The sequence below is a fragment of the Notolabrus celidotus genome, chromosome 3, assembly GCF_009762535.1.
Source record: "Notolabrus celidotus isolate fNotCel1 chromosome 3, fNotCel1.pri, whole genome shotgun sequence".
Lineage (NCBI taxonomy): Eukaryota > Metazoa > Chordata > Actinopteri > Labriformes > Labridae > Notolabrus > Notolabrus celidotus.
The window spans coordinates 28259076-28272535 of NC_048274.1; the positions used below are offsets into that span (position 1 = coordinate 28259076).

The 13460-nt window shown below is 41.9% G+C and overlaps 1 protein-coding gene across 2 annotated transcripts in view; it reads right to left on the reverse strand.

Moving 5' to 3' along the window:
* The window catches only part of cd276 (CD276 molecule), a 90891-nt gene that overhangs the window by 22632 nt on the left and 54799 nt on the right, over positions 1-13460 (reverse strand). For both annotated transcript variants that reach the window (XR_004630744.1, XM_034679974.1), the window contains exons 5-6: positions 10505-10642; positions 6900-6940 (exon numbers count right to left, since the gene is read on the reverse strand). Coding sequence is in view for 1 of the 2 variants with exons in the window: in XM_034679974.1 (XP_034535865.1) it covers positions 6900-6940; positions 10505-10642 (179 nt within the window). In the remaining variant the exon portion in view is untranslated. The remainder of the gene's footprint in view (positions 1-6899; positions 6941-10504; positions 10643-13460) is intronic.

The window sequence follows — 13460 nt, forward strand, 5'->3', positions numbered from 1 at the left end:
TCAGCTTTCTTACTGATCTTCCGGCTGTTTAAGATGCTTGATTCTGATTGGTCAAAACCCCTTGACAATGGTCATTAACTTTCACTAACCTGAGCAATGAGGGACAAACTGATCATGCGTCACACCAAAAAAAAAAAAAAAATAGAAATAAGAGTTTGGGCACATTTTTCTTCTGCTTGCTGATACCATAGACTGTAAGGTGAGGTAACAAAACAGTGTGGTTAAAACGTTAGTTTTGGTTAGCATGTTAAATCGTCAAGCTACGGACACTTTCTATTGGATCCTGCCCAGCAATATTAGCAACTGCAGTGGAACAGGTAAGTGAAACTTGAGGTTATCGGTTGCTTATAAGAAACTTAAATCATGAGCGGTGGTGATGATAGTAGCAGTTTACATTTTTTTTTGTCTTAGCCTCTTTTAACCTTAAAGGTGTGTGAACCATATAGCTCAGAGAAGGAGAGTTATATGAGGACAGTTTCATGTGAAATCGACCTCAACAGGCACATAAGAACCCATTGCCATGTACTGCAAATTGCTGTGGAATCACTGGGACTATTTTTTAGAAAGTGCATACAGAAATAATTTTACATCAATAAAATAATGTTTTAATCTATGTTTTTTTTTTTTGCCAACGTGTCTGTATCTTAAGTAGTTGCCAGGTAATAAATGGGATAATGAGGGATTAGCAGGTAGTTATGGGTGGACAAGTCCCTCCACTTCACATCAGGGTCTTGTCTCACCCTGTCCGGATTCTATTTCCCATAACTACCTGTTAACCATACATTATCCCTATTTATGAAAACATTGTTTCATCTGCCCAAGTGGATAAAAACTCCACAGGAAATTACTATATCATTTGGACATGATCTTTGAACTGAAAATAAAAAGTGCATTTCAAGGATTAACGTAACTTTATATAACCAATAACAACTGAAAACCAAGGAATTTGGGAATCTGCTCTCTAATATCAATAATTCACCATAATAAACTCAAGGTAAATTGACTGAGTTAAGGATACAAAAATGTATATGTAACCCTACAGAACATACTGCTGTAACCTACACGGAAATATTAAAAAGCTTAATTGTTGCACTCAACACACTACACTTAAAGTCCCATGAGAACCATAAGGTGAATATTATGTTCCTCAAGTGGCTGTACTTCATTGTTATGTGAATAACTCAATAGAGAAGACAGAGGGGGATATAATAGCACAGAGGTGACTTTGACTCTGGTACAGCTGTCCTTGTTTCTGTCTGCTCAAAAGTCACCTTAAGCTGGCTAGCTTCTTAAAATCAACACAACATTTAAGGTGATGAGCTCCTGGGCTCGAGGCTTTAATATGATTTAGCAACTGTCATCCATCTTTCAGAGTTGGCCTTGGCATGAAGGAGTCATAAGACAGAGGAGGGTGGAGCTTCCTTCTGCAATCAGATTTATAACGCTTGATATTCTCAAACTTTCCACCTTCACAGGACCTTGCCTCAGCTAAGGAGGGTTACTAAAACCATTTTTCCTCATGGAGCTTCCTCTTCAGAGGGCGTGTCAAATTGTTCTTTCCGACAATTCTTTGTCTATGAAAGAACTGGGTCACTGACTAACACACTCTTCCAGTGCCTTGTTGCTAAGGCCCTGACTCCTTAGAGTCCGGGATTTAGGGAGACAGGGGCTAGTGCACACAAACTAAAGCCAGCTTCTGACAGGAGGAGCTGCACTTGCGTGACTGCAGCCCCCTCTAAACAGCACATCATGCTCAGATTACTGAACACATTTCAGAGAGGAGGTGGGGAGGTGAGGGATGAAGCCAGCAAGATGCAAATACACTGCACATCTCTAAATGTGGATGCAGATTAGTGTATCAAAGTGCTTTTATCTGTGTCTAGTGTGTGTGTGTGTGTGTGTGTTTGTGTGTGTGTGTGTGTGTCACTTTGCCCTTCAGTGCACGTGTGTGTAAAGGCGGTGCTTTTGGCTGCAGCAAAATCCAGAATTTGAGCTCCGCTGTTTGTTAAACATTATTTGCCTCTGCTGTAAAGGCAACAAAGGGATCCAAACCCTATTGCAAATGAATGGGCCCAGGTCCCTAGTTATCACTGGTTATTGTTCGAATCAGGCTGGCTTTGAAAGGGGAGGCGCGCTCTCCTTTGGACAGCTCATTAAGATAACACACAAACGTGGCTCCCATCATCCTGGGTTTATTAAAGTGGGGCTCATTTCAGCTCCATTGTCTCATACAGGAACCTCTGCTTTTGTCAGCGCAATTGGAGCCAGATGGCAAAACAAAGCTGCCTGTCTGGAGTGCTTACGAGTGATCTCAGAAGGCAGGGCCATTAACTTGACTTCACCAGCTCACCGCCCACAACGTCCACCTGGATCAACCAGGTGCATGGACGGTGACGTGAAGCAGGGAGAAGCTAGGGTGGCTGCAAGTTGTTGTCTTGTCACTTGAGCACAGGCAAGCTAGTGTCTTCTATTTCGAGTCCTATCTTCCAAGTTCCCTTCAGCTATAGCTGACCTATGAAGCCTCGCTAGTTGTGGGATAGCTGACCCCGCTCCTTGCTGCACAGATCTCTCTGAAACATTCATGAGAGCGGCATTAGAGAATAAAAGTCATTGTCCCCCTTCACTCAGAGACTCCCAGTCACCTCTCAGCTTATTAAAATCACATGGTATTAACTTTGCCGTTCACAGAAGGCTAAATAATTCAATCAGACTAAAGAAGGAGTCAAATGAATAACTCTAATGACATTAACGCTTGAGGGAGAACCGCTCAGGTTTGTGAGGGGTGGGCGCTGAGGCTGGGCAGCAGGCAGAAGAAAGCTTGCTCTGCTTGCTAATGGGGAAATTAATTCTGGACTCATAAGGTCACACTTAGCAAAATATCACATAACTCACATAGAAGTATAAGTTCTGGTCCAGTGGAATTACTGAAAAGCAAAAGATGAGAATCGAGCTAAACCTATAGCTTCTTTCAGATGTAAATATAGAAGTCTCATGAATATCTTGAATTCACTAAATACATATTTAAGACTAGTATGAAACTTTAAATCATATACAAATCTCCTTTATTGTGATGTATCAGATGAGAACGGTTTCTAAAACTTTTTTATGTCTTTGGTAAATGTGAAGCTCCACAGTTAGCGGCCTGTTAGCTTAGCAAGACAGAGAGTGGAAACAAGAGAAAACAGCTAGCTTGGCTCTTTCAAAAGAAATACAATCTTCCTATCAGCACCTCTACGTTCACTTTCACTTTGGCTGCTTATGAAACTGCCTGCTACCTACTACCTACTACCTAAGAATGCAGGATACAGGATGTACTGCATACTGTGTACTGCTTTTGAAGGTATTATGTAGTAAGACTGTTCTATTTGATCTGTTATGCAGTACGCTGGTTTTTCGGCTTTGAAAAGTGGAACTGAACAACGGCCAAGCTAATGGGCAAAACTGTGTCTGTAGCATCCACTTGTGTAGATATAAAGATTAAAGAAAAACTATGAAGTAGTGGTTGTATTGAATCTAATAATTTCACAGAATGAACAGTTTACCTGTGGGATGGGTATGGCCTCTGTAATGACCAGAAGTTACAAGATTTACTGGTGTCTTTCGCACTACTTCACTGTAAATGTAATGGGCCGTTAAATGTCTGGTACAGCTCCAACACAATGGTTGGCGGTAATACTCCTAAAAACTGAGTGCCACCCGTCTTATACAGAAAATAGAAGAACGTTAGCGCAGTGCATTGCAGGAAACAGTACGCGAGGGAGACTGGTCCGCTACATACTGAGAAATTTTCCTGAATAAGTACGACATCAGGGTACTTTTAGGTGTACTGCAGATTTTGCTCTTGTTCACATACTACATTTTAGCCAAATCAGTACAGACTGCTAGTATAGTAGAGCAGGGGTTCCCAAAGTGTGGGTCGGGACCCCCTGGGGGATCGCAAGATCACAAATGGGGGTCGTGAGATGTCTTCAACAATACTGTTTTTTAAAGTTATCCAAAGTAGTACATTTTACCCATTATAGTAAAAAATATCAACAAAAATATTAGCTAAACTTCAAATAAAACCTTGCAAATAGAAAATGTAATGAGTTTTCTGCCTTTCTTTTTGCCAGATGACTCCTCAGTTTAGGGTTAGTGAACATTTAATTATCAAAAGCATCAGTAGCAGTAGGTTCATTCATAACAGCACAGGTAACACAGCCACATGCTCATATAGGTAAGCTAATTTTCTGCAGACCAGCTAAATGAAGCCACATTAAATCACTTTGAGGGACAGTGGGGGTCCCAAGTCTTTGGCTCCTATATTTTGGGGGTCACTGGCTGAAAAGTTTGGGAACCCCTATAGTAGAGCATAGTAGGCGTTTCGAAAACTGTCTTACTCTATCAGTTAAAAAAAAACTCCACGTACAGTAAAATATGCATATCACAATGTTTTGGATTGAACCTGCCAGATTCTCTCTTGGCCCTGAGTACCTGGAACCTTGTCCCAGACCAAGCAACCACCAGAGACTCTAGCTTTGGCGCACTTTGATTTTTTAATGCCACTATGAAATGTTAACATGCTAACACATTAAACGAAGTTAGTCAGCATGTTAAACATGAGATTGTTTGGAGTTGTTAGCTCAAGGCACCACTCTGCTTTAGTGAAGCCTCACAGAGTCCTCGCAGGCTGAGACTCGTGTTCATCTTGCCTTCCTTGTTTAAATGCTTGGCTTTGAACACTTTCTGAAACGTCTCTCTGCTGAGGGGCACATTTCTAAAAAGGGTACAACGTTCCTTTTGGGTATTGTCTTTATTGATTGGTCTGAAACTAGTCAGACTGTAAGAAATAGTGTCTTGAAAACCCAGTGTAGCATTAAATAGAGGAAACACTGTCACAGGTGATGTCAGCCCACTTTGCTGGATTTCTCATCATAAAATTCAAGCAGCTTATTCCAGGTGACAACAATATGCATAACACATTTCAGCCAAGACTGAGAGCAAATCAATTCGTCTTGGTAAACAAGATCATTTGAGTGCAGGACACGGCAGCGCTGTTGTTGGCATTTTGAGAAACTTGGAAATTGCGGAACTTGTTACCATTAAATTTATAGGCAAGATAGATTTCACTGTTATGGCTGTAGCTTTGGGGGGGGAACGTGGTAATGTAAAACAGCTTGTTGGCATTGCTAAATTAGCAGTTTCGTCTCCTTCTCTCCGCCTCAAACACTTACACAGTCACAAAAAAACTGGAAGAGTTATGCAGGGGGTTGCTGTGGTTGAATGGATTTGGTGCCTGGAGCCTGTTTCATTTCTCACGTGCACTCATGCTTCATCAGTATTTGCTCGCACATCAGTAAACAAACTTAACATTTGGTTACTCGTTCTGTTGGGTCTCTGTCACCCTGACACCTGGATTTACTTTTAAATAAGACAGACTTAACACACTGGGGTTGATTTGTTGTGTTATTTTGCTATTTTTGTAGCTTCAAAACATTTCCCAGTATGTGGAGAGCCTGTACTGTATGTTTTAAAATTACCCTAGATCCAGTTTGTAATAAGATTGATAAAATGCACACTAGTATGTTCTTGAAGATGCTTACAGCCTTGTGTGCATACATATATTCAGATGCTAATTCTCTAGCATTCAACATTTTGAGCTGAGTTTATGGATATTCATCTCCCATTTAATATTCCTATGTATTGTCACTTTACTGCAAATTAAAAGGGTTTTATAGGAGTGCAATGTAATGGACTAACACAAAATAGCCACAGTCTTTAGGAGGCGATAAAATAATTCCCATTTATTTAATTTGTGTGTGTTTTGATTGTTTTGCTATAAATGCTGTAATATGATGGCCATCCAACTACCTCCAGGTTAATTTGCGCATCCTAATGTTTCTGATATTAATTGATTTTAGAAACAGCAGAAAGTTAAGGTTTGTCCAGTAGAGGTAGGATGCAGATGGTTTGTAGCAGGATCAACTCTCTCATTACTGGGTGAATTAGGAGTGTGTGGACAGAACTTGGGAAGTTAGTAAAGGAAACGTCAGATGAAGAAGTTAAAACAAGTCAGTGGATCTGGATGAGGAGGAATAATGTCATTGGGGGCAAGAACAGAAATAGGAAATCTATATAGAATGAGTTCTAGCCTAGACCGACATCTCATCTTGGCTCTGCCTCCCCTGCCTTCTAGTATATCTAGCTATAGACTCTTCAGTGGGGGTCAGGTGTAGGGTAAGTAGTGTTGGTGTTGTCATTACCTGGAGCTGGCATGTACGGAGCCTGGGTCCATTGAATGTGATGATGCTGTATGGTTGGGTTATAAATTGGGTGTTCTGCTAGTGGATATGATGGACCATGAGCTAGCATGGAGGAGGGTTGCTCTTGGACACCAGAGTTAACTGTTTAGCCTCTCCGAGGTGTCGTAGGCCTAATTAAACGAAACATCAGTGAAGGGAGGTGTCCACTTGATAACCACAGGGATGTGCTGGTTTCTCGATGCCCATCTGTCCTTTCTATCTAAGGCAATGGGGGAAATCAGGAGCCATGTGGTGGGCTATTAAACTTATCAGTAGAGGGGCATAGTGAGGTGGGGTGGGTTCTGCACTGAGCACTCATCCTTTCTTTTTCGAGTACCTTGTGTTAACTCAAGTTATTTTTGTAAGTCAAAGGTAAAAGTAGAAACAAGTATGTCTGACTTTCCAGTTTTTTAACATTGTGGGATTTGAGGTGTGTGAAAAGCAATGCAAGATAGTGTATTTTCATACATTAGGTTAAGCTAAAAGGTGTGGAAATTTTAAAAAAGTGAATTTTCAAAATGCTCCTTTTTTTTCCTGGGCAGCACTGCCAGCTAAATCAGACAGCGAGTCCCTGCTGCTAGCAGAGGCTGAGTCTTGACCAGGTGTGGATTGGCTGACCTGTCTTTGACTCCTCTTCTTCCAGCTCCTTGCCTCTTCAGCTGTGGGAAGACAGAGGAGTCATTATCAGTAGGAGCCATGGCACAAAGACAGTCGCACAATGCAGTCACTTCATCGCATGCCTATGGTGAGCTGATCCTTCACAGCTCAAAGGACAAGCTGTGTTGAGAGAGCTATATGGCGACAAAAATCCCACAATGGTACCCCACCACGTTCCCCACCATATATGTCTACACACAACCATACCCACCCCTTAACCTCTTATCCAGCCCTTTCACAAAGACAGTAATCACATTAGGCTTTAGCTGCTGGCTTTCTGGAAACCCACTGTCAACAGAGTTAGAGAGGCAACCCGGTGAAGGCTGTCACACTAACACACGCACGCTGCATGCATGTGCACACACACACACATACAGGCTAAAAATAGGACGTCGACTGAGTATCCAAGCAGCTGATATTAATTTTCTGACGCTATTACGATGCCAATTGAGCTGAGACTCACTATTCAATGTCTGATATGTGAGATTAAACTGATAATTGAACAAAATTAAATGTCAAAGCAACACAATTCATTTGTTATTATTCCTATGCGTATTCTTGATTTTCTCTGACTTTGACGGCAAAGTCTATAATCCTCTGGGGAAATTAAGCAAAATTCCTATTATTACAGCAGCAGAACACAGTTTGCAGACTCAAACAGCATTTGTATGCATAAGTCCGCCTACACCACATTCTTCAGACTTTCCTCCTCTGTGTTATGTTGCATTTTGAAATCTGATTTTATCAGTGTTTCATTTCATCATATGTTACTTTGGAATTCACAGTAAATGCTCATTTATTATCGTGGCACCGTCATTAGTCATTACAGGCATGGCTTTGGGGAGCTTACACCACACCATACAGCTGTAAAGGTTACATTAACTTGACATATGTGTGCTTATGTGTGAATAAAAAATGACAGAAACACCTCAGAAAAAGAAACACACCACTACTTCACATCATCAAAATTGTGGTGCAACATCCCTACAGATGTGTGAGCCTGTTTTCCTTCACCGTTTCACTCCCCACCTCTGAAATCGACCAACAGTATCACCACTGAGGCAGCAGTGGAAATACCTCGGGGAACAGAGAGCGAGGCTCATTTAAAGGCACCTTAAAGTCAGGGTGAAGGCGAGGGCATCCACAGGACAGGGAGTGAGAACTGCTGCCCTTGTACATTCAGAGTGTTACAATTTTATGCCCATGTTGGCTGCATCCCAGACGTGTGTGTGTGTGGGGGGTGAGGGGATGGGGGGGGGAGAAGTGTGGTTATGGCTTAAGCTCTAAAGCTGGACAAACCACATAAAAGATGAGAGAGTCGGGGGGCAGAAACAGCTACTCAGTGAAGCCAGAAGAGTGCTACCGCTCCTCATCATCCTCCCTTTCTGTCTCTATGATTCCCCGACACAGGAATGGTGCAGCACTGCTGCTGAATGTTTCTGAACACTGCTGTGTCTTCGTGAGTGCAAACGGCCCTAGTTAGTAAACCTATAGTCCTATAAATACACTGATTAGTGGGACTAATTAATTCATGTGTGCACCCACAAACACCAGAACCTTCTTCTTTTGAAATCCTGTGCATAATAAGACAGAAAGCTTAATGACAGCAGCGTTTGTGCTGGATTCCATTCATTCCCTTTTCCTTTGAATATCAACTCTTGATGTCAAAAAAGAGAATTGAAAAAGGGACAGCTTTATTTAGTCGATATTTTGATCGAGGATTTAATATTTTAACAGCATTTGCACACAGTGGAATACATCTTCATGTGTCTTGTTCACGTGCACACAAAGACAGTTAATCACAGTAAAGCCGAGGGTTAAACCCCGCAGAACACATGCACAACTGGGGTAAAAACCCCCTTGGGGGAGCACTGCTTCCCTCATGACTTTCATCCGTCACACAGGGGAGATCCATCTCATGTCACCTACACATGATCTGCATGCATAGGTCTGATTAGATCACATGCTTATCTAAATGTAAAATGAGCTTTGTGGTTCTGAATAGGTCACTGTAGGCATATATAAGACACATAGCCACAGTCATTTTGCAAAGTCGGATAAAAAAAGAGTATAAAATACACACCAGAGACAACTGAATCATACCAGTGATGAGACAACACTGCCTCTGGAATTGAGATTGCACTTACAACTGCAATACCACAAGCTGCTCTTCTCTGTTACACTACATGTTGGGTCTCCCACATATGTTATGACAGGGAAGAAAAATTAATCTCTTGCTACCCCACTCTCACTGACCCTTGGACCATCGCTACCAAGACGCAGGGAAGAGAGTCCACTTCAATCTGACCATACTGGAGAACGCCATTAAAAGATAAGACAACCACAATTAAGTTGCACTTCTGCGCTTTCTGCCCTTCCCCTACAGCTCTGGATATGTGTGTAGAAAAACCTCTTTTAAGCCGCTCCAGATCTGTATTCATAAAATATCATTCTATCAGGAGTACAAGAGCCTGCATGATATGTGAATAAGTCAGCGTTCCCCCTCCTCTCTTCAGGTTCGTGCTTGGAAAACATCAGTGGATGAAGAAGCATTGCTGGCTGGGGATAGAATAAGACTTAACATTTCAATAAAGCAGACAGTGGACGACCACATAATCAGTCCAGCCTTTGGTGTTGGAGCTGCGGGAAGGCAACGCAGTTCCTCATCCAGCCGAATGAACAAAAGGGCCCCACAACCCTGGGAGCCTTTTGCCCCGTGGGAGGGACTGCATTATATTTTTCTCTTTCCATTTCATTTGATTTCATATGTTCCATGGAGCTATTTACTCTTTCCTCTGAGTCTGTGTCACTTCCATATTTATTTTCAAACCTCTGGGCCCTGGTGCAGACACTGGCTGACCTTATTTAAATGTCTCCTCCACTCTGAGCGGATCTCATTACAGCAGAGCTGGTGGCTCTGCACTATCTATCTCATTTCAAAACTTTTTCTCTTTGCACTTGCGGCGATCCTCGGCTATTCCACAACGCTAATTACTGGACCCGAGTAATGATGTTCCTCTTTGCCGAAGATATGTGTCCCACCATCTGAGATCCTGCCTATACGCATTAAGCAGAACTCCCTCTGGATTCTCAAAGTTCCTTGAGCAGTTAACATCTCATCACTGCTTTCTGCTCTATCTCTCTCTCGTTCTTGCAGTGCCTCCCACATGATCGAGGCAACACGTCGCAATTATGCATATCATTTACTGGCCCACTATCTGAAGAGTTTAAGGAGTCACTCTGCATTTTAATGAAGGCCCTGAGAAGGGTTGAAAGGAGAATGATAGGTTAGCATCCATTATTCAGTGAGCCCTTGAACTGTGTTCGCAAAAGGCCAACACAGTCCAAGAAAAAACAGAAATCTATTTAATTACTTTATCTTTTAGCGCATATAACTCCAGAGTAGCCAGAGATTTCAAATGACTCCTAATGAAGGCCTGACATGCCTAAAACATGTTTTTATCTAATCTCAAGGATTAAACATGGCTGTGAAACAGAGCCACCACCAATTGAATTGTACTCCTTTTTTCAGAATATACACTGATATATTTCCCCCTCCTACCCACCTTCTCTCCTAGCTTCCTCGCAGCTCTCCTTGATCTTCCTGCGGCAGACAGCAGCCAGGGCAATGAGCAGCACCAGTAGACACACAGCCAGGCCAATAGTTACCCACAGAGCCACCGGGGGGAACGCGATGTTCTGACCTGAAGCAAAGGGCAGAGGGAGAAAGAGAGAGAGAGAGGGGGGGGGGGGGGGGGTAGAGGAGAGAGAGTCTCATTATTCACTCTTACAGAGCTAAAATAAGAGCACAACTGTCACCGCTGCATCCATCACCATTATTTTGCAATTTGACAAATTTTCTGACAGAGGAAGTTGTCATAAAATCCTGAATTATCCAGACAGCAGAGCAGCTAAAGCACAACATGATGACACCCATGATGATTATTGCTATCATCATCCCTGTCATCATTGGGATATCATCTGCGTATCAGGTTTGACTTTCAGAAACAGTGGGACTGTCAGACAAAGCAGGGACGAGCTGCCAATGACTTGTTTTATGTGCTTGGAGTAAGAGCTTCTTTACCAGTGTCCAATTAAGACTCTTGAGTCTTTCAATTGAGTCCAGATGGCACATAGCTTACCAGACGCACAAGGCTGTGTTGTCGTTTCACTCAAACAGCATTGGCACAGCATTAAGGGTTTGTTGGCGCTAACTATCCCACCCCCTGCAATCTGCTACACATTGCTCAAATCTACCAAGTTCTGATGCATTTACTTGGATATATAACTGCTTTATGTGTATAACATCAACACCACCTTGAACAGGAAAGAAACATCAACACTTAATGATATATTATAAACAGAAACAAGGTAAAAAAAAAAGAAAGTATGTGGTACATATTTCAACATAAACCTTTGATTTCTTGACAATTAGGTATCAAAATTAAGAGAGACTATCTTGGCAAACTGCAAACTGGTGAGGAAAATAAGAACTGGTCAGCAGCACACAAAAAAGGATATCAGAGACATAGAGAAAATTTCCCTTGGGTATTCAAACTGAACAGAGGGAGCAGAAAAGAAAACAGCAGAGCTGCTAAATCGCTGTGAGCCTGGCTGTAGCACAAACAGGCCTCCTTCAGAGATTGCCCGCTCTGGGCAGATAATAATGAAAAAAAAAAAGACTGAAAGATGACTGGCATTAGAAAGAGGAAATGATGAAGCATCTGTAAGGACTTGGCAGTGGCTATGAAGACAGGCAGACAGCCTATAATACAGCCCAGCCAAGATGGAGGGCAAATAGAGGTGTCCTTCTGGAGGGGGGTGAATTCTCAGATGGCTATCCAGTCTATGTGATGCGAGAAACAAATGTCCTACGAAACAGAGTTAATGAAAGGACACTGTTGGCCATAGAGGGGGAGGAGGTTGTGGGACATGTACCTACCAATGATACAACAGGGCAATTAAAAAATCTGTTCAGCCTTTAGTCTGCTGTTGTTTTTAGCTGGGCTCACTTGGCTCCAGGGACAGATATGTTGGTCTATCTGTTGGTGTGTCCACTGCTAGTGCTCCAGACTGTTATATCAATAACTATTGGCATTATGACATTTGGTACAGCGATTCACGGCTGCCAGGGGGAGGGTGAAGTCTGGGGTTTTTGGGGATACACTTTATCCCTGTACTAGCACCAACACAGGGTTAAAACATGGAGTTGTGTCTACACTCTAAAACAGGGGTTCCCAAAATGTGGGTCAGGACCCCTTGGGGGGGTCGCAAAACACAAATGGGGGGTCGTGAGATGTCTTGAAGAATGTTCATTTTTATTAATTATCTATGTACAGTTAATTTTACCTATTATAGTAAAAAATATCAACAAAAATAGAAGCTAAACTTGAAATGAAACCATGAAAATAGAAAATGTAATGAGTTTTCTGCCTTTCTTTTTGCCAGATGACTCCTCAGTTTAGCGTTAGTGAACAGTTCATTATCAAAAGCATCAGTGGCAGTAGGTCCATTAATATGGCACAGGAAACACAGCCACATGCTCATATAGGTAGGGTCATTTTCTGCAGACCAGCTTAATGAAGCCACATTAAATCACTTTGAGGGACAGTGAGGGTCCCAAGTCTTTGGCACCTATATTTTGGGGGTCACGGGCTGAAAAGTTTGGGAACCCCTGCTCTAAAAGGCTATTAGAAGGAATTTAGCAGACATTTATGTACTCCCTCTTTGGCATTATCCTCAAATCTGAATTTTAATTTGCCCAACACTTTGATTTATGATAAAGTAATAAAAAGAAAAAAAAAAAAATTCCCATCAGCCCCAGCCGCATTTTGTGTGGAGTTGACAGATTTGTTATTCAAAGAACAATTTGGATATTAAGATATATCCAAATTATCCGCGATCCATTTCTCCATGTAAGAGCATTGGTAAGATCCTCACTCTTTTGCAGGTATACTCAGTATCTCGTCTTCAGAGGGTAGGAATAAGCTGTTCTACCTTTAGCAACGTGACCGCTGGGTTCTTTAATATCGGATTGAACGCTTTTAATTGCTGCCATCACGCCACCCATTTCGGCATGAAAACCCTAATTAAAGGTCCGAATAACCTTTATGATGTCCATTGTGGAGGGATTTTCACATGTTTCAAAGTTATCAGCTATTCCTCTTCAGAGTTAGCTTCCAGGACGTTTTCCTCATTAAAAAGCCCCCCAATCAATTTACACTTCGGTTATTTTCTTCAGTATATTAACTTATAATACACATATGCTTTTGAGTTGACAAACTCTAACAGTGATTTTGGTTGTTTAAATAGTATCAATTGTATTTAAATAGTATTCGTGATTAGCAACAGAGCAGTACGAGCCATGACTGTTCAGCATGCCGCCATAATCAGAAGTCTGAGTTGGTTGATTAAATAGACGTTATAGCCTTTCAATATCAGCAATGCCAATGTGAGCATGCTACCATCCTGACATTAACATTTAGCTCATCAAATCCAAATCCAAAGTATTATTTACCAACC